At 39.5% G+C, this 22,500-nt stretch overlaps 2 protein-coding genes across 2 annotated transcripts in view; both read left to right on the plus strand.

Moving 5' to 3' along the window:
• Window positions 1–9,670, plus strand: part of eif2ak3 (eukaryotic translation initiation factor 2-alpha kinase 3) — a 47,956-nt gene extending 38,286 nt beyond the window's left edge. Inside the window, exons 13-19 of the mRNA XM_080041814.1 lie at window positions 555–846; window positions 1,541–1,825; window positions 2,361–2,534; window positions 2,884–3,078; window positions 3,476–3,577; window positions 4,963–5,025; window positions 6,398–9,670. Of these exons, the coding sequence (XP_079897940.1) occupies window positions 555–846; window positions 1,541–1,825; window positions 2,361–2,534; window positions 2,884–3,078; window positions 3,476–3,577; window positions 4,963–5,025; window positions 6,398–6,580 (1,294 nt within the window). The 3' untranslated portion in view covers window positions 6,581–9,670. The remainder of the gene's footprint in view (window positions 1–554; window positions 847–1,540; window positions 1,826–2,360; window positions 2,535–2,883; window positions 3,079–3,475; window positions 3,578–4,962; window positions 5,026–6,397) is intronic.
• A 1,428-nt stretch (window positions 9,671–11,098) lies between these two features.
• Window positions 11,099–22,500, plus strand: part of atrn (attractin) — a 152,411-nt gene continuing 141,009 nt past the window's right edge. The window contains exon 1 of the mRNA XM_080042204.1: window positions 11,099–11,515. Coding sequence (XP_079898330.1) covers window positions 11,295–11,515 — 221 coding nt within the window. The 5' untranslated portion in view covers window positions 11,099–11,294. The remainder of the gene's footprint in view (window positions 11,516–22,500) is intronic.

Consider the following 22,500-nt stretch of genomic DNA (forward strand, 5'->3'; position numbering starts at 1 on the left):
ACAGACAGACAGACAGACAGACAGACAGACAGACAGACAGACAGACAGACAGACAGACAGACAGACAGACAGACAGAGGCACACACACAGAGCTCTGGACAACATTAAGAGACCACTCCAAATGTTCAGTTTCTCTTGTTTTACTATTCATATGCATATGTTTGAGTAGAATGAACATTTTGGTTTTATAATGTAAACAAATGACAACATTTCTACCAAATTCCAATACATTTTTTGGCATTAAGAGCATTTTCAATAAGTTATAATGTTACTACTGACATAGTAGTTATTTGATTGTACCAGTAAACATGTCACCAACATTGTGTGGGTCTCTGCCGCACCCACACATGTACCTTTATGTTTTATCACTTTGTGTTTTTATATTGTTTGCATGTGAAATAAAAACTTAACTAAACATCACTCCTTTATCTCTCAGTACCACACCTTCGCTGAATTTGTATTTGTTTTTGTATATGACATTTTACTAAAACTAATAATTAAATTAACAAGAAAATGCTAAATAACAACACCCCTCCTCTCTCTCTCTCTTGCAGCACCACTGACTGGCCCATGAGTTTTGTCGACCACATGGAGGTGCTGTCGGTCAAAGTGCCCGTGTCCAGCTCCCTGTCCCCGGCCGCCTCTGGCCCGGACGGAGACTCTCAGTCCATTAACACACGGACCCTCTCATCCAGCAGTGCAGGCAGTGCTGTGGGCTTCAGTGTGGGCATTGAGGACATTTCCTTCCATCCGATGCTGGGACAGGACAGTCTGATGTCTGAACGGGACAGCCAGGCAGACCTAGACCTAGACGTAACGGATAACCAGCACTCCTATGAGCTCGAGGTAGGGACATTAAAATATAAACAAGGTTTTTATTATATTGTTTTAGTACTTTTTGGTTTGGTTGTATACATGCTTTCATCCTGGTTTTATCCCAGAGGTTACTTATTTATGAGTGTTAGTTTTTAAAGCTATATTGTGTAACCTTTTCATATAAATAAATGAATGTTAGTTACATCAAGCCATCTCCAAATGATTCAACATAAAGTTGATTAAGCCCACAAAACTAACCTCATGTAGATGTACCAACAGCGTTGTTCTAATTACTCAGAATTCTTCTTGGGAGTGACACAAGTTACTCACTACAGCTTTAAAATCTTATTTTATATTTATCTCTTTTATTTTCTGATTGGTGGAACATTTAGTACTTTTTCTAAAATCTTGTTTGAGCAGGTTTTAATGTGTGCTGTTTTATTTTGTAATTTTTTATTTTTTTTTAATGGATGCCACAATGTTATCATAATGTAACCTTCCCTTCCCCTTCCCGTTCTAGCACAGAACCTAGGCTGTGATCTTTTTTTTTTTAAGCGCATAGGTAGTGGATCGTAAGCAGATATTCACTGATTATGAAGTGTTTAATTTATGCTATTTTATGTTTAGTGTAGTTTGTTTTGTGATTGGATGCCACAATGTAATCATCTTGCTGCAAAATGAATCTAACTAACTTCCCCTTCCCTTCCCTTCCCCTTCCCTTCAGCTGTGTCCTGCGCGCGGCCCCAGCGACTGCACCTCGTCTTCCTTCGACATAGTGTTTGAGGATTCGGGCTGCGACAGAGACGCCGAGGCCGAGACAGAGTCAGTGTCTGGGGCGGCCGGAGCTCACAGCCCCATGGACATAAACAGCTCTAGTTCATCACACACACCACACCAAGACACTGTTCCTCCATCTTCCCTCTCCTCCTCCCCTCCCCGACCCACCTCTCTCACTCTGGCTCTGCCCACAAGCCCTCCACTGGCACAGAGGGTCCAGCCATCACCCAAGGTCAGTCACACATTCATTTTAGAGTTATCTTCTTTAACATTAAGTACAATGTTTTTCCAAGTTTAAAGATCCAGATGGATAGATAGATTTTACAGCCATCAGTGTCTATGATGTTTAACTTAGACAGTTTAAAATGAATCTGAACGGATGCACGGATTATGAGAAATGGTAAAACATTCCACAAACAAGAAATAACCAAACAGAAAATCTCTTGTCCAACTCATAAACATTCTCTATTTTTTTCTGAATACTTGCTGAGTAATAAAGAAACACAGAAACCATGATAATGTTCATTATTAAACCAATATTGTGAAATTTCAATCCTGGCCTTTTGGCTCACAATGACACATCTATGATGGAAAAGCTATATTTAAAGTACAAGAAAATACTGCAGATGTTTACGTAAAATAAAACAAACGCGATTTCCTAGTTGTGAATGATTGATTGCTGTTTATTCTTGAAGTTTAAATATAACTTATTAGCTTCATATGTACATTATAATGTATTGAAAGCCCCTCCTTTGTCCTCCCTCCAGGTGTACTTGTACATCCAGATGCAGCTGTGTCGCAAGGAGAACCTGAAGGACTGGATGGCCCAGCGCTGCCTCCCCGAGCACCGGGAGAACAGCCAGTGTTTAGACATCTTCCTCCAGATCGCTGAGGCTGTCGACTTCCTGCACAGCAAGGGGCTCATGCACAGGGACCTCAAGGTGAACACACTAAAACACACACACGCAGGCACACACACATCGCACGCACACACACACACACACACACACACACACACACACACACACACACACACACACACACACACACACACACAAATGTATTTTAACAGTAATCATCCTCTATTAAAGAAATGCAAAGACTGTGCAATTTTAGTCTTTAACCACCTCACAGTGATAGCAATGATCTGGGGGTGAATAACGGTTTGCTAATGAGTAATTGATTCTGGGAGTTCGGATCTGTCAATATTAGTGATTTTTGGTTCACATTGTATAACCCTGTCCTATCCCTCCATCCATCCATCTCTCCATCCATCCATCTTCCCTCCAGCCCTCCAACATTTTCTTCACCCTGGACGACGTGGTGAAGGTGGGGGACTTTGGTCTGGTGACGGCCATGGAGCAGGAGGAGGACGAGGAGCTGGAGCCCTGTCCCCTCACACCCTGCGCCCTCACGCCCTGCGCCCCTCTGCTCACCCGACACACAGGACAGGTCGGCACCAAGCTCTACATGAGCCCAGAGCAGGTCCGTGCATATACTTGGAACAATTTGCCGAAATACTTAGATTTTTTAAAATTATTGTGCACAACTTTCTTTTTTTAAGATTATTTTTGTTGGCATTTTCAAGATTTTTTTGACAGTACAGAGTTGAAACGGGGAGACAGAGAGAGAGAGGGGGGATGACCTACATTTTTTTTTATATAAAATGAATGTTGAGTACATTCAAGCCATCGCCAAATGAGTTGATACAAAGTCAACTCCACAAAACTCTTTCTGTATTTCTCAGTATATGGCAGCATTTATAGACTTGTGAAAAAACTTGTACATTTCCTGCATTGATAAGGAAGGTAGATTGGTTTAACCTCTAAAAATACATTATATATCTCATATTAATATTCCATCTTTCTTTTCGACCAATCAGCTTTCTGGAAACTCGTATTCTCACAAAGTGGACATCTACTCTCTGGGTCTGATCCAGTTTGAGCTTCTCTATCCCTTCAGGACGCAGATGGAGAGAATCAGGGTGAGCCAGCAAACACACATGGGCACATAGTCATGGCTTCATTTCTGTATTTTGTTTATGTTTATTTCCCAAAGAATAGAGACGTTAGTGTCATACACATGACACAAATACAGAGCAACGAAATTAGCAGTTACATCCCGTCTAAGAAACATAAAAAGACAGTGTGGGGAGACAGTAACAAGGGTTTTTTACTATATACGTAAATGAATTGATTATTAGAGTAACTTTTTTTGTATTTTATTTTTATTTTTTGTTTATAAAACATAATATTTCTTAATTATACTTCATTTGCGCCTTCCCTTTTGTTTATTGCCCAAAGGGTTTGTTATATAACATTACATTACCCTGTAACTAAGCTCTTAAAACGGCAAAGAACATGGTTATTGTAGAACATTTATTTGTTGTGTCTTTTATTTAACTTTTTATAATACACACAGTTTTCTGTGTAGGTTACAAATTAATTTGTGAAGAATTATATTAAAAAAAAAATCAAATTATCACTCAATACAGCAAAGCAAAAAAATTCAAAAACAAACATAAAAATAAAATACCTTGAAAGCAATGTTTGTTGGTAAATAAAGACACATTAAATTAAAGCAAGAATAATTAATACATGTTGTAAGCAACTTTGCCCAATATGAGCAATTAAAAAGTGAAAAAATTGATTAAATGTTTGACATATTAAACATATTGCGGCAGGGTGAACTGAAGCCAAACAAAGGGTTCTATATACTGTATGTTCCACTTAACAAGCTGTGTGTGTGAGAGAGAGAGAGAGAGAGAGAGAGAGAGAGAGAGAGAGAGAGAGAGAGAGAGAGAGAGAGAGAGAGAGAGAGAGAGAGAGAGAGAGAGAGAGAGAGAGAGAGAGAGAGAGAGAGAGAGAGAGAGAGAGAGAGAGAGAGAGAGAGAGAGAGAGAGAGAGAGAGAGAGAGAGAGAGAGAGAGAGAGAGAGAGAGAGAGAGAGAGAGAGAGAGAGAGACTAATGAGGCAATTTGTCTCTTTGTTTGTTCTTTAATCATTAAATTAAATTATTCTGTTTTGTCTGAAAACTCTATTGTGGAAACTGTAATAATTATACCAATTGAATGGTGTGTGTGTGTGTGTGTGCGTGCGTGCGTGAGAGAGAAAGACAGAGAGTGTGTGTGAGTGTAAAAGAGAGAGAGAGAGAGTGTGTGTATGTGTATGTGAGTGAGAGAGAGAGAGTCTGTGTCTGTGTGTGTGTGAGAGAGAGAGAGTTTGTGTGTTTGTGTGTGTGTGTGAGAGAGAGAGAGAGAGAGTGTGTGTGTGTGTGTGTGTGTGTGTGTGTGTGTGTGTGTCTTTGTCTCAGTAACAAAGGAGGTGATTAGTCTGTAACCAGGTGTTTTCTTCCTCTCTCTCTCTCCCAGACGCTGACGGAGGTTCGGGCTCTGAGCTTCCCTGAGGCGTTCTCCAAAAAGAACGTTCAGGAGGTGAGAGGACCTGTACTGACATCTAGTGGCCACAAACCCAAACTACATATATATATATATTTTTAAACATTATTTTTTGGGGCATTTTCAAGCTTTATTAGATAGTATAGAGTTGAAATAGGGAGACAGAGAGAGAGAGCGAGAGGGGGGATGACCTGCAGTAAAGGTCCAATGTGGGTCGGATTTGAACCCCTGACCACTGCAACGAAGGCCGGAGCCGATATGGTACACGCTCTATCCACTATGCCACTTTCCATTATACCCTTCCTTTCCAGTTTGGCCGTGAACTTGGCATTAAATTTCATCTTAATTGGCCTAAAGAAAGTGATTAAAAAGTCTTAAATTTAATTTAGAGATCCCTTGGGGTTCCCTGTTGATACAGTCACAGATTTATATGTCTCTTCTCGTTGCCAACATTATCCAATAGCTGAGCTAAACCTGCTGAGATAATCCAATTAGGAGTTGTAGTAGGATTACTTAGCCCCACCAATGAACAGAATATAAAGTTATATATGCAAAAAATCATCAATTTACCCACTCAATTACATTACAGTATTATTATCGAAATACTGTTGAATCAACACAATAGGTCATTTTAAATTGTAACCTTTATCCTGTTAAAATCAAACTATCTGTGTATTGATTTACTTAATATGTTCTTTAGTACCACCTGACACACTGGCCTAGTGTAAGGTGAGGTAATGGTTCCGTTCCCTTGCTAACCTGTTTACTATGTAATGAGATTAACATAATCCCGTAGCCTAATCTGGGGTTCTCCAACACTGGAAATACCCCGGGCCGGGTCATCCCAGCAGGCTATCCTACTTTACTAGTCGAGGTGTGTTCTATTTTAAGATGCTATTTAGGCTGTACTCTGACCCCCTCTGGAGTCTGGTGTATTAAGAGGGGATAAGCGAAAGACCTATTTCAATGTTGCCTTGTGTTAATTGACCAATTTCACGCAATACACTAACGACAACAACAACAACAAAATTAAGCCTACTCCATACAGAGTATTTGCATTGTTAGTATTACGCTTTGTGGCGTAGTGGATAGAGCGTGCACCATATAGGCTCAGTAGGCTACTTGTCACAGCGGTCGTGGGTTCAAATCCGACCCGTGGACCTTTACTGCATGTCATCTCTCTCTGTCTCCCCATTTCCACTACGTCTAATCTTCAACTATCAATAAAAAGTTTAAAATAAAATAAATGTATTAAAGATACATAGACAGACAGATAGATAGATAGATAGACAGACAGACAGACAGACAGACAGACAGACGGACAGACAGACAGACAGATAGATAGATAGATAGATAGATAGACAGACACTTTATAATATGTCCCCTCTCTCTCTCTGTCTCTCTCTAGCTGAGTATGGTGCGCAGTATGTTGTCGTGGAGCCCGGCAGAGCGCCCCGAGGCGGCTGAGATCACAGGCCTGCCTCTCTTCCAGGAGCTAGAGTTCCCCACGCGCCTTCCCATGAGGCAACGCTCCCGCACCTACAGCGCCTCTTCTATGGGACGGCCCGCAAGACAGTCGTCCTCCACATGAACACACCCCCCACCCACCAAGCAATACCTTAACCTTAACTTTAACATGGTCCTACAATGCATCTGTTTCCCTCACATCCCCACCCACACACACACTACACACTGCCTCAGACAGACGTTAAAGGTGCACTATGTAACTTTGGGTGTGTCAATGAAGGGACAATTATTCAAGGTTTATTGTAAAAACTGAATAAACAAACTTTCCTCGCAGGAAAATGTGATCCCTGGAACACTGTTTGAAGTTAGAAAGCTACTTTGAAAGTAACTGTTTCACTGTTGTTGTTGTTGTTTACAGCAGCAGGGCCCACAGTTAACATATTTCTAGTCTTACGTTTGGTTCCATTAGGTCCCTCAAAATAATTTAGTTTGATTTATGATGATATAATTATTCAATACTAAGAATAACATGTAGAGGAAATATGCTTTGTAAACTATCTGGCTAGGCTCTACAAATGTAAACAAATCCCCCTCCTCTGAAACTGCATAGTGCACCTTTAATAGCCAAACATGACACACGTACAGGAATTTATCTTGCCTAGATAAAGCCCTGCACAGTTATTCTCCTTGGCAACAAAAAAATCAACTTACGCCGTTACATATTGGCACATCATTATGCTGCACAAGTCCCCAATTTTAATCATCACACTTACAACTAAGGGAACATTTAAAAAAAAAGCGACAGCCTTGACTCAAGCGATATTTGTAAATGATTCTTAGCGGTTTATTTTAAAATGCTCTGAGTACCAGATGGCTAGTCAGAATACACAGTGTTGTGTACAGTGTTATACACTGAACATTTAAGCTAATTGATTTTGAAATATGTATTTGTTGTGATGGTCTTTAAAGCCTCTCGAAAACTGGTCTAAAAATAGTCAAAGAAAATCAAAATATGATATCAAAGTTGGGTCTTGATAAGCTTTTAGACCCATCTGATTATTTATGTTATAATATGCCTGAGTCTTTTCAGATGCTTTACTATCATGCAACTAACCCCATTTTGTGTATTTGGGGATTACAACAAAATTAAAACATCTGGTACTCATAAAAAAAAACATTGAAAAATACGCTAAGAATTATTTTACATCTAATTCTCCCTACATTCAGCCAGTGTTCACTCACCCACAAACACACCTCAGGTATCAAAACCAAGAGGACACTCCAAAGGGGCCTTTAAATGCTTGATCATCTATCTTCTAGTGACTTAGTACTCATCACTGGTACAAGCACTAATAACTTTGGGTTTTTTAAAACACCCAAATATGCCTGATTTGGGAGACCAAAAAAAAAATGACCATCTTTTTTTCCTATGTGTTTTTTTTAATGAGAACAATAAGGTGATGTATTGCGAAAGAGAGGAGAGCTTGAATATATAGGATTTGCCTTTAGAAAAAGGGACCTGCCTTGGCACCCCAACATCTGAATGAATGAATACTTTTTTCTGCATGTAACTTGATAGGAATATAAAGTGGGGGGGGTAACAGTGTGAAATTGTTATATCTTAAAAAAGCCAGAACTTTGGAAGCAGTTTTTGCTGTGTGTAAATTGACATACAATGACCTATTTGAGGTGCTCAATCATTTTCCTAACACCTCTTTGCTTTGTGTACATAGAAAAAGGGGTGACCAAAATTGTGTTTATATCTTTTTTTTTTTCTTGAATTCTTTCAGAAGATCAACCCTGTACATATTGTTATAAGGCGCCTTTATGGCTTGTACATGGCTTTTTTCAATGAGGAAAACTGTAAGATATTGTGATTTAACTTCGCGGTGGAGGAAAGGGAGCAACGATATTTGCCGTTAATGGGATAGCTGAATGTTACAATGTGGCCTCCATAGACACATATGATGGTGGTCACCTCTCTTCGAATTATTCTCAGTGTTTGTTTTCACATGTTTTTTCGGGGAACTGGAACTGACTTGCAGGACTAGAGTGCCATTCGAAAGTCGGTTAAATGTACTTTAACTGTAACTGATAACCTGCTTTTTCACATTTTTAAGAATAGTGCTACTGTTTTACAACATAATCTCACACACAGATGCGCGCACACAGACACACACACGCGCACACACACATACACACGCATACACACACACACACACACACACACACACACCGCAGAAAAAAAGGCATTTAGTCAAGAAGACGATACTGTTTTAATCCCCTGTATTTTCTCTACTGGGGGACCTGGACCTGATGATATTGGTCATGTTGATTCCACATGAGCATTGTTTTATGTACATAAATAAGAAGTGCTTTTTGAGACTGACATGGACCGTTTGTAACTACACACACACACACACTCACTCACACACTCACACACACACACACACACACACACACACACACACACACACACACACTCAGACTGCTAATTGTAATGTGCATTCAATGATTGTACTTTTCTATGGATTTTTTCTCTGTCCCTTTATAATTTTAATTTTAATTTAAATTTGTTTGAAAAGGGTTTCTGATCACTGTAAAGTCTTGACTATGTCTGTTATAGGAAGTCAACCTGGTTTTTGTTTAACCCATCCACTCAAACCCACTTCTAATTAATTATTATTATTTTTAATCAACAATTCTGTATTTTTGTTTTTCCTCCAATAATAATGCGTTAATTCCCATTGAAATACTTCTTGTTGGACAATTTCGAACACAAATCAAACTGTAGCTTCCTAGCATTATGATTAAGACAGTGGCATTATTAACAATAGTGCATTATTGGAGGTTATATAGATATTTTTCTTTTCAACTCAAAACCAAGAAAATGTGATTTTTCCGGTAGGTTTTTCATGCTTTCATGTTGAATTGTGTCTCCCCGGTCCTTTTTCTCTCTGAGCTCAATTCAATTTGGCCTCAGAATGTTTATTCTTGTGCACAAAACCCCCCTATAGTTCTCTGTCCCGTTTGTTAAATTTTGTAAATATGTTTATTTTTTTTTTGCTTTTATTTATGTTTGGATAACTTTGATGATCAATCCTCTTTTTGGGTTGGTGTGTTATTACCAACGCGCTTCATGCGATGGAGCGCGTTTGGAATATGATGACTTCTTATAAGTCTAAGTTTAATAAACTGTTCTATTTCCTTTGTACAGTTTGGTGTGTTTGTGTGCATTCTGTGGGTGTGTGTGTGTGTGTGTGGGGGGGGGGGACTTATTTATCAACTGGTCATAATCATAATAGGCAAATAAGAGTCAAAAATAAGACTCACAAAATACAGGAATGTTATACTGCAGGTGAATAGGGTAACTGTGGCTCAGGTGGTTAAGCTGGTTGGCCAATGATCCTAGGGTTGGCGGTTCGATCCCAGCCCGGCCACTTGTGTCATGGTCGTTGTGTCCCTGGGCAAGACACTTCACCCACCTTGCCTCGTGTGAATGTGTATGACTGCTGTATGTTTGAGGTGGTGGTCGGAGGGGCTGATGGCGCTGAATGGCAGCCTCGCTTCTGTCAGTCTGCCCCAGGGCAGCTGTGGCTACTATGGTAGTTTACCACCACCGGTATGACTGTGTGTGAACGAATTGTCTGGAACCCTGTAAAGCGCTTTGAGTATCATGAAAGGCGCTATATAAATCCAAGCAATTATTATTATTATTATAACATCGTTAACTTAAAAAATGTCTTCATGAAACTTTAGTTGATTATTTACAATAAAACTAAAACATTTTGTGTTACACTTTTTAAAAGAAATATTTGAATAAAAAAGGCAATTTTTATTTTGCAATATCTACATAATTATATATCATGTTACATCTTTTTTGAAATCATAAATCTAGATGTTGGATGAAGCCAGAGTTAAAATATTTATTTCCTACAGGTCTTAAAATGCATTTTTGCTTGTTTTTAAGAAAATCATATGTCATAAATCAGAAAATGTACAGTTATACAATTAATACACAATAACACAGCCCACTGAATCTTTTGTAAATTTGACAAAAACACTGACACTTTACATCACCGCAAAGCAGCTTAAGAAGGGCAAATAAAGCAAATAAAAATGTACATGTTAAAAAAGAAATGTCTTCAGCTTGGATTTAGAAGAGCTGGGAGTTGAAGCACTCAAGTTTTCCGGGAGTATGTTCCAAATATGTGGTGCATACAAGCTGAAAGCTGCTTCTCCATGTTTAGTCTTGACTCTGTATTATAATATAGGCCTAAGGTAAATAATATAATATGAAATATGCATAGGAAATATAGAGAAATAGTTTATTTATATAAGATTATTATATATATTTTTTTATGACTTGCAATCATAGGCTGCAACATAACATAGCCTATAGAATCGATTATGTAGCAACAAACAGACCGAAATATTTTAGAAATATTCTGAAATATTAGCCTACTGAAATATTATGTAAATGTGATATTATTATGAAGGGGCGGGCATACGGCTTTGCAATTTCAAAATAAAAGTCCAAAGCGCTCGCTCCCGGTGTGCGGTCCTGCCTCCGGTTGCGCATTTCCGTTGCCATCACGTCACTTCTGGATGTCAATATGCGGCTCGGTGCGGCGCTGGGAAACGGAACCACTGGAAAGATGTAAACCAAGTGAACCAGTGAAGACCAACCAGCCTAAACCAACACACTTTACCGTTATCCCCTCGGAAACCATATACTCTTTTAACCGAATAACGACAGCTTACCAACGGGCAGCTCCGTTGGGTCGCTATCCCCCTCTCAAACCAGCCCGGAGAAGCAGCCATCTTTTGTGGGAGAAATGTCCTGGTCGACTCGGCGGGCCTGCTATGGCTCTAGCCCGCTGAAGATGCTGCTGTCTGCCGCCTTGGTGCTGTCGCTAGTCGGCCTTCTGGGTCTCACCGAGGCCAAGGAATGCGACAAACCGTGTATGAACGGGCAGTGCTCGGCCGCCACTGGCAGCTGTGTGTGCTTCCCTGGATGGGTCGGGGACCAATGCCAGCACTGCGGAGGGCGATTCAGGTACAGTGAGAAAATACTGGCACAATAAAGCTGCCTCTATGAATGAGATATATTAGCCTACTAGTCTTATTATGTCTAGTTTACGTTGTGTCAAATCATCGCTATTTCAGAGTCTAGGCATAGGAGGCGAAAGATGCTGAGCAGTGCACACCTGAAGCATTTAAGTGTAGCTACTACTACCACTAATAGGCTACTGCTGCTGCTCCTAGTATTAACATTATCACAGGGGCTCAGTGTCCAAGTTCAAATACATTACATCATGTTTTTATTGACACTGAATTGCGAGTGTGTTCAGTGAATACATTGTTGCTACTACCACCTCTAGGCCTACTACCATGGAGATATACAGAAGCCTACTACTCATGCTACTATAGTAACCATATACTGTATTAAAGCTAGTAACCTTTTCTAATGGGCTCAGTTTTCAAGTTCAAATGCATTAAGATAGGCCTATGTTTAATGATACTAAATAGCAGTGTTTGGTAGGCTCCTTGTTATAATACAGTGCAGTTTGACAGAGAGAGAGAGAGAGAGAGAGAGAGAGACAGAGAGACAGAGAGACAGACAGACAGACAGACAGACAGACAGACAGACAGAGTGCAGTTTAGTTCAACTGAGACTAATGATTGAATGGATAGAATGCTAAACATACCAGTATAGGGACAATCATTGAACAGCACACTAACACCATTATATTTGTGCCAATATATAAAAAATATGGGCTAAAGCTGAACCATTTCAATGCATTTTTACAACAATTATATACCCTATGTATATACAGTACTAGCAGCCTTTGTTATACATTTGTAATTGTAATGTGTCATTCAAGTATGTGATTGGATGATTAAGGAGCATGTGCTTTCCTTAGACCAATGGTGAGCCTCATTAATCCTCATATGTGTCACCGTCTCGTCGTTCATTCACCAAAGTCTGTTGTTATGTAGTGACACAGTAAAGTGTGTGTGCTGCTTGGCTAATGTTCACCTGTTAACAATGGGGTTGGACTAACAACTCTTTTACACTAGGGCTTTGACAGTAAAGGTACTTTTCTACTTAATGGCCTACTTCACCAGTGGGAATATGAAGGTGTATTGAACTCTGAGATCCTATGTAGTGACATAACAACTTGGCAAACTGTAGGGTTAGACAGTGAGACCATAAAACACTCTTGTCTGCCTTTTCTCAGGCTAAGATGAACCGATTTCTAAAGTCTTTGCACATTTAAATACATAGGATCTCAGAGTTCAATACACCTTCATATTTCCACCGGTGAAGTAGGTCTTTAAGCTGTGCTCTAACACGTTTATTTAATGTTATTTTATGATACATATGGTGAGGAATACCCAATGCAAATAATTTCCATGAGGCTAAAGAAAGATGTCGTCCTAATTGCTTGTTTTGTCTGAGTTGGACCCAAAGGAGTGTTACATAAAAATACACAATACAGAAAAGTAGAACATCATTCCCTACTGTGACAAGCTGTACTGATTTCACTTCAAAAGAGTAGACTATACTGCATACTGAAATGATTATCAAAATTGTAATTTTTTCGATTTTTCAATTTGTCAAATGATGTTATTTTTTATAAACCAAGTCTGGGCTTCATGTACTCAACTATAAGCAGACAAAACATCTGGCAAAAGGCAAATCTGAGAACATATTGTTTAATAAAGAAAGAGTATTAAAAAGTTGCGAAAAAATAGATATTTTTAATAATAATCTTTAGAAAAGTCAGACATGACTCTTTGCACAGTTAGATGTGGTATATTATGGCTGCTTACTGTCTTTTTGATTATTTTTTTTTAAACGTTTTCTGAATATGTCTCTAAAGCTTGGGATAAGTAACATATAAAAGTTAAAATCCTCTCTTGTGGTTATGACTGGTTCTGATCATTGCATTGTTTCTTATATAGGGTGGCTCTGTCTGTCTTTCTGTTGTATTTTCAGTTGTGAAATTTGTATCCTGGAGCTTTTTTCTCTGAAAGTCTCTTGTTTTATGGTGGCCTGGAGGAAGGTTAGGTTTGATGTTGGTTTGCCCAAATGCCCAAAATATTTTTTGGGCATTTTTATGCTTTATTGACAGTGCAGAGAGACATAGGTGAAATGGAGCAGAGAGGGGAGTGACATGCAGAGAACGACCGTGGGTGGGAATCGAACCCGGGTCTGCTGCTGGGCCCGGCCTTACCAACTGAGCTAAATGCGCCCCCAATATTTCTGGTTTTAAGGTTTTTTTTTGTTTCCGCAAGAGCCGTATCATTCTTCTCAAATCAAAGATGCCATGTTCAGGGTTAAAACTGGCCGGTCTAAACAATTGACACTGTTGGTTAGAAGGATGAGGAGGGTTTTACTGCAATGGGTTATGGGAAATGGAGTGCTGTGGATTCATTATCAGTAAACTTAAAACATTCATTCTATTGCGTTCTCCAAACCCGTCCAGGTTTTTATTCCAGTCCATATCTGTTCCATCCTGCATGAGTTGAAACAGTAACTGAGTTGGTTGGAGCTCTCAGCAGGGAGCATTGTGTCCAAACAGGGCGTTGTGTGTGTGTGTGTGTGTGTGTGTTTTTTCCCCCATAGTTTTATCAGGCCTGTCCAATGGTCTCATATATAAATACAGGTGTTGTCAGTCAGTCAGTCAGTCAGTCAGTCAGTCAGTCAGTCAGTCAGTCAGTCAGTCAGTCAGTCAGTCAGTCAGGCTGGGTGGAGGGAAGGAGGGCGTATGAACAGTACATTGCTCTGATAACTGTGAGCCACTTTACAGCAGCTCGGGGTCAAAGAGTGTGAGATTTGCAAGTTCATAATCACATATTGAAAGCACTCTGCACTTTTTATTTTATTTTTAAAAAAATTCACAAACGAAACATAACATAACATATATACAGTGCGTGTGTGTGTGTGTGTGTTTACTCACCCTGATCTAGACAAAGGCCATTGACACTATAAAACGCTTGGTAATGGGAAAACGCAGTGTGCACTTGAAAGGTGCCAAACGTCAATTACTAAGAAATGTTACAGACTTATCAATGCTATCCATCTCTCTCTATGTCCTCTGAGCCACTTAAAATGTCACTTCACATTACTGCAGTTGGCACAAGGGTATTTTTTAATTTTTTTTAGCGGTGAGGGGAAATTGTCCTACAGCCCCTGATGACGGCTTTAATCACACAGAATCAATGTTGATTTGCAGATTGAACCATTGGCAACGTTGTGGCCTATACTGAGATAACACAAACACAGTTAATTAAATAAACAACTTTTTCACACATAATATTTTCTTGATTGAGTCAAATTGGATGGTAATGTCAAACTTCTGCTTTCCTTCTTGAGCGGACCTAGGGCTGCTGTGTGTGTATGTATGTGTGCTGAAAAGAAAAGCAGGTGTTAATACACAGCCTAGGCTCTGTAAACACCGGGTATGTAAACACAAAGGGGGCCCACCGTAGCTAGCAACATGCTCATATACAGAGCCTAGGCTGTGTTTTAACAATAACACTGGACATCTTTCAGCGCACGCACAGTATGTACATGTAGCCGGTTTGAGAAAAAAACGTGCTACAGAATTGCTGACACCTTTAATTCAGGCCTTGACTAAATGTTTATTGTAATCCATTGTATTTTTGTCACCCAATTTTGACTTGATATTCTCTGTCTTGCTGTCTCAACTAAGGGTGTATTCACACATGCCGTGTTTAGTTCAGTTGAAACGAACTCAGATGCACTTCCGCCTTCGGTGCGCATCTTTCAGACAGGTGTGAATACAGCAATCGCACTCGGGGGCGGACCAAACAAACGCTCCGAGACCCAGCTGAAGAGGTGGTCTCGATGCGCTTCAAAACGCACTCTGCTGCAGTTCGTTTGTGTTGTGAATTTGGCCGGACTCGATCCGACCCAATTGCAGGAAGCACTGTGCCTTTTCTTTTTTAATAAATCGCTGTCAGCTTCACATTATAGGAAAGTGTTGTTGTCGCCATTGTTAGGAAGATTAGTTGCGGTTTGACCGGGAGCCCGAGCGAATATATTACATTTGATAGACAGGACGCGTAAACATGCTGATGTGTTCAGCGACCAGATGAAGGAGAGGGGAGCGTCTCCTGCACAGTAACAACTGGTTCACGCTGCGCTTTTTATGAAGTGCGTGTTTTTATTTTGCATCCCATGTTACAGGACCGTCAATACTATCCCTGTGTCAGTTTGGAGCTGAGCCGCGCAGAACTCACACCCAGCTGACACACGGCTAAATCAGCTGTGTGTCAGCTTGAGCCTATTCCTCGCGAGCCGCGCGTCCAGCAGCAAAAATACAGTAAATAGTATGTTTCACATTGACACAGGCCTACATATTATAACCATATGAAACAACAATAATTTTATGTTTATTTTATTTTATGTATAGGCTAGATGTAGGCCTATTTATTTATTTATTTATTATTTTTAACCCCATATCGTATCAGTTATAAATTTCGCAGTTTTTACTTAGTTTTTCCTGCTTCTCTCCACCCCAGAATGTCTGTCCAATGAATGAATGACCTCAGATCACGTGTGGTTTTACTTCTTAATGCTGGTTCACTTGCAAAAGGGGCAATATGAAAGTGGACCACACCAAAATCTAAACTCTATTTGGTCTGGACCAAAGCAAGTGAACTAGCGGACTTTCCCAGTGTGAATACACCCTTAGTGTCATAAAGCACAGCTCACATGAGGGCTGTTGAAAGTCCTACATCCTCAGAAATTGTTCTTGTTCACGTAAAAGGGGAAGTTATGACTACGTGTGTACATTAGCACATCTGATTTCCTAGTGTGTATATGAGCAGGTAAAATGGAGTCTGAATGTCTGCTGAGATTGTACTGTTTCATCATAACAGGGCTGAGCTCTCTCTCTCTCTCTCTCTCTCACACACAGCTGTGGTCTAAAAACCTTAAGAGCCTGTTGCACTTAGATACCAGATATTAATTGAAACGTTCCATCACTGGAATCATCCCCGGCTAACAGATGCATCTTGGGTAAAAAGCTGTTAGTGGAAAAATGTCACATTGAACAAGCTGGGATTCGGACTAGGTGTGTGTGTGTTCTGCTGCAATCTGTTGTTCCTAGCACTTTACAGAAGTGTTTTTATGTGTGTGCTATACTTATATTTGTCTACCATTGTCTGTGAAAATGGCCTTATTGTTACCAAACCTCGTGAGTCACCTGTGGGTTTGAATCTTTGTAGGACAGACATGTGGTGAATCCACCTGTGTGAGCATCTTTCAGAGCCAAACAATAACTAGAGCAACTGTGATGACGTGCTCTGCGGTGTGTGTGTGTGTGTGTGTGTGTGTGTAGGCTAAGCTTGTGTGGATGTACGTGACAGTGTAGGTATTTTCTGTAATTTTAGGTTGCCTTTTTAATTATACGTTACATCCGAGTACTGTTGATTGCTGTGTGCATTGTCCCTGGAAAAAAAAAATTAATAAAAATGAAAGAATTAGACATTTTTATTGGATGTATTGACTTATTGTTGTAACTGTAACAGTAGGGCTGGTGTTTCCATGTGGGTTGATTTCTCCTTTGTAGATTGTGAGTTGTCCTTGAGCAAGAAGCTGAACCTTTTAATTGCTCTCCCATGTGTGTGAAGAGACATACTATTTGGTTTCTACTAAAGTCTGTCAGCCTAATGAATGTAATGCACACACACACACACACACACACACACACACACACACACACAGGCAGACACAGACACACACACACAGACACACCACATTCACATAAACACACTACACAACAGGACCTAGACACATGTGTGTAGGGGAGATGTCAGAGTGAGGGGACTGCACCAACATACAGGTTTTGGTGCCTTGCTTAAGGGCATTTCTGCAGCGCTCAAACTGTGAACTGACATTCCAGCTACCAGTCTACTGCAGTTTAGACCTCGGCATGTCCCTACGGGGATTGTTAGGAGTTTTATACTGTGGCTAAGTTTTTCTTCTTGTTTAACTACTTTAAAATAGCAGCCAACCGGCACTGAATAATTTTTTTTGTTCTAAAAATATATTGTAGAAAACAAGGTGTTAAAAATGGCCTGTGCCCTTCTCTGACTGTGCATTTAGAGGTGGTAATGATAGTGTGACCCTGAACCTCACTCACAGCACAGCACAGCATGGCACTGGCTTCCAGTAAAAAAAGATTCAGCTTAAACTTCCCATACAGTACTATTAGCAATCTGCTAGCTACTACAGGCTAATTATCATTATATGGAGTGCTAACCCTTCTGCTGTGTGATCCCAGATTGTGCCAGGGAATCGAATGCCATGTTGTTTTGTTTACGCGGTCAAAAGGAGGCGATAGTTTTTCAGTTTGAGCCTGTTGGTCTGAGCCTGTGTTAAGTGTTTAGCATACAGACAATGGGCGCTATACAAGGCAGGCTGAATGCTGCTGGTTAGAAAACAGCTTTCTGTGGCAAGGGCCGTGCCAAGATGGTGTCCGGATTTTTTTTTCACTCGAAGGCCAAAATCAACACAAAGAATTGTGTGTTTTTGTTGTAGTTTTTCGGGCATAAAAAAAGGGATTTTCTTTGACTATTTTTCATTTGATCTTATGGTCTTGTGAAGTGAGATATGTAGTTGGCAGATTGAGTTGGAGCTTGGCAAAGTTTGGTTGAATTCATGATCACGTTTGATACATTTTCTGATATGTATGGAAATATGATACAAGCTATCAAGTTGCACAAGAACATCAGAAAACAATCCACACGCACTCACTCACTCACTCACTCACTCACTCACTCACTCACTCACTCACTCACTCACTCACTCACTCACTCACTCACTCACTCACTCACTCACTCACTCACTCACTCACTCACTCACTCACTCACTCACTCACTCACTCACTCACTCACTCACCCACCCTCACATTTTTTATTTCTCATTTTCAGTGATATCCAGTCATTGTTTTGGTGATTATGTGTCCATGTTTAAGATCTATCCATCTGTGAATGTCCGTCTGCCTCCATCCCAACAGAGCGCAGTGAATCTTAGTAACACTCACTCACTCACTCACTCACTCACTCACTCACTCACTCACTCACTCACTCACTCACTCACTCACTCACTCACTCACTCACTCACTCACTCACTCACTCACTCACTCACTCACTCACTCACTCACTCACTCACTCACTCAAAAATGACATTTAGAAAAACTCAATAGCGACATCCCTTCACAAGTTCACACGTCTGTTGCTCTGAATAGAAAGCTTTTAGAGGGACTATTTCTTCCGATATATAAATGATTTCCAATGGGATACTTTGGTGGTGAATTTTTGAAAAATGCAGTTTTTTCTTTTGTTCTCTGTACTAATGTCTGGGGACTTCTAGAACGCTGGCAGAGTAGAGAGGGTAGCGGACAACGTCAGAGAAAAAAAAATTTAACAAATTCCTTCAGTTTTGTCTACAATCAAATTTCTTGACCTGCAAGCGCTCCTGGAATATGCAGTTGATTCTCAGAAATATTTAATCTGTAAAATTGCTATTTTAAAATGTCTATATTTATGTGAAAAGCACCTTGTTATCTGTCCTACTATAGCGTATTCATAACTGTTGCTCGTGATGTTGATAAGTTGTTTTGCTTCAAGCTAAACGTTATCAAATTATCACACACTCTGATCAGATTATAACTACAACTCCCAGCTGTGTGTCCCATCACAAAGAATCCTAAACATACCCAATGTAAAGGAAGGATCATACTTTTTTATTTTTAGTAGCAGAATGTGTGTGGTGAGACAGGGGGGGTGAATAAATGCTTTGTCCATGTCCGTGTGAGCAATGCAGGGTCATGGAACTGGAAAAAGTCACTTTTTTTTGACGTTCCTTTATAGTCTCAGTCAAAAACTTAAATGTATTTTTTATTATTATTATTTTCTTAAGATTTTTTGGGCATTTTTGCTTTTATTAAACAGTTTGAGAGGCAGAGATGAAATGGGGTAGAAAGGAGGATGACATGCACTCCAACCACTGAATGTACTTTGTTCATTTAATTGATTTATCTCCTAAAATTGTAGTCTGACACATTTGCCTTGGTCTGACAGTAACTTTTGATTTTTGTATTTTCAGTTTCACAGCTAACCACTTGCCTAGATACAGTTTATGAGTTTGTACTGGCAGGCACTGGATGGATACGTTTACAATAGCGTTAACTTTTTTCAAAAAATCCCAATGTAGTGAACTTCCAAACAAATATCCAAGGCACTCTTTTAGAACAAAGGTTAAATGCCTGATTTACAACTCACACATTTTAACTAGAATAAGATAATGCTATAAGTAATGTTTTTAATCTTATAATAGTTAGAATGTGTCAGTTTACCATTACAGAAATCTTGGTTAGTAGAGTATATAGTGTGTGTGTGTGTGTGTGTGTGTGTGTGTGTGTGTGTGTGTGTGGGTGGATGAGGTGAATCCACATAGTCTTTAGGTATGGAATGCATTTTCAGTCTAACAAAAAAATAATTATATACATAAAAAAAAGCTCTCAAAGTGCATCTGTTACTCAAGCTAAAACACGGCGGTACGACGAAGGCACGTTAATATGGAAAAATAGCCGCTGCTGCTAATAACGAATGAAATATTTATCATGCATTAGAACTGACTTATTGCTTTGTGAGCTCACAGTGGGCACACAGCCTACATTCACAGCTCTCCTCCTCCGTGGCTGCTGCTGTGTAACTTTGTACCATCTTATCTTCAAGTGTTTCTGCACCTATATTAAACCTGCAGTGTGTAGAATTTTGGGTTTTATTTCCTAGCAGATTTTGTAGAAAATAATTATAATATCCATAAGTACATTTAATTTAGTGTATAATAGCTGATTTTTTTTTTTTTAGAATTATTATTTTTTCCCTTAGAAAGGGTCTCATATATGTCCGTATTTCTCCATACTTTGGACCAAGGCCTTGTCACGGCCATTTTGGAAGTGTCATAGTTGGAATGTCATCAGGTGCATTGTTTAAAATTTAGAATTGTTCTTGTCCTTGAAGGCCACTGTAGCTTCTGTTATTATTCAAAAGGGTTGGGGTTACCCAGGGAGTGTTGCATTCTAGAACTTTCTTGATGTCATATTACACACTGCACCTTTTAATAAGAGCTGATATAGAGCAGCATATACAGCTCTGGAAAAAAATTAAGAGACCACTCCAAATGTTCAGTGTCTCTCGTTTGACTATTTATAGGCATATGTTTGAGTAGAATTAACATTTTTGGTTTTATAATATATACTACTGACAACATTTCTACCAAATTCCAATGAATTTTGTCATATAGAGCTTTTTTTATAAGTAATGTAGAGATGAAGATTTGTGAAGAATCCAGGCTGGTCTTTTATTTTTTTTTCCGGAGCTGTATATATAGCTGATCCTAGCGTCTGGTGGAATGGTTGAGCTTGCGTTTGTTAGAGTGCATATTGTATATCACACCCAGAGTCAGCGATTCTGGAGAACGCTTGTTGTCAAAATCAGTGAATATCTCCTCACGATCCACTACCTGTCTGTACTGTGTGTGTCTGTCTGCCTGTATGTCTGTCTGTCTGTCCGTCTCTGTGTGTGTGTGTGTGTGTGTCTGTCTGTCTGTCTGTCTGTTTGTGTGTGTGTGTGCCTGTGTGTGTGTCTGTGTCTCTGTCTGTGTGTTGAAAAGAAAATCAGTTGCCTAGGCTGTATATCAACACTGGATGTATTACTTATAGGTAACAGATCATGAGGAGATATTCATTGATTTTGACAAAAAAGTAACTTCAACAACAAGCGTTCTCCAGAATCACTGACTCCACTTTTTTAGAGCAGTTTCTATCTGCTAACATCAGCAAAATTGTCGAATTATCCCGGGCTATAAAATTACAATAAAACAGTCATTTTCATCCAAACCGTTCCCTAATTGATTTTAAAATCTCACATCAGCAGCTTGTCTGTGTCCGCTCAGACTGTCTTAGAGGAAAAACCCTTTATAGCCTCTGTAGCTTAAAGACCTACTTCGCCGGTGGAAATATGAGGGTGTGTTGAACTCTGAGATCCTATGTAGTATAAATGTGCAAAAGTGTTAGAAATCGGTGTATCCTAGCCTGAGAAAAGGCAGAGAGAGTGTTTTATGGTCTCACTGTCTAACTCTCCATTTTACCAGTGAGACATCACACTAGTAAAAATGTAGGGTTAGGATTAACAGGACAGCTGGGCCAATGGAAGACTGAGGGGAGAAAAACTTCATTCATTATATTATTATAGTGATTTTTATAATGATAGAACGCCGGTTCCGTATGGGTGAAGTATTCCTTTTAAACTTCAGTGTGAGCTCTCCCACTCCTCTCCACACCTTTTGGAATGAACTGGTGTTGTGTTTGCTCTGCTCTCGTGCGACACCACTATGATATTTGTAGACCAATTGTTTGTCCTGCACGCTTACTTAAATAGTAAGAAACGGCGTCATGGTTTGGCTTTACTGTGCTTGTATCATTGTATATATATATATACGGTAATAATGAGAAGTAGTACAGGAACCTACTGGTTTATTGTATATCATAATACTTGACTTCCTCTGTCTTTGATTTTGATAACTCTAAGTATGCGCTGCTCAAGTAAATAAGTAACTTTAGTTATATGGTCTATTCAAGAGCACGGAGTCAAAGTGCGTCACACAGACAGAAGCATAAAACATAGATATATACAACACATAGGGAAAAATGATAACGGCTAATGTATAGCCTACTAAGACAATACAATAAAGGTTGAAAAGTACAGATGAGATTATGTAAAACAAACAGAGAAAAGCATCATACCAAAGCAATATTAAAAAAGATAAGTCTTGAGCTGCTTTTTGAATATGTCCACACAGTTCAAAGGTCTTACAGTATATCCAATGGGAGGAAGTTAGTTACTACCTAAAGAGGGTCCAAAGACCAGATTGAGATGTTACATGTTTTTTTTTTACAGCTCGATAGCTACAACATTTCATTTTTGCAGTATCAT

The sequence above is a fragment of the Ammodytes marinus genome, assembly GCF_949987685.1.
Source record: "Ammodytes marinus genome assembly, chromosome: 15".
Lineage (NCBI taxonomy): Eukaryota > Metazoa > Chordata > Actinopteri > Uranoscopiformes > Ammodytidae > Ammodytes > Ammodytes marinus.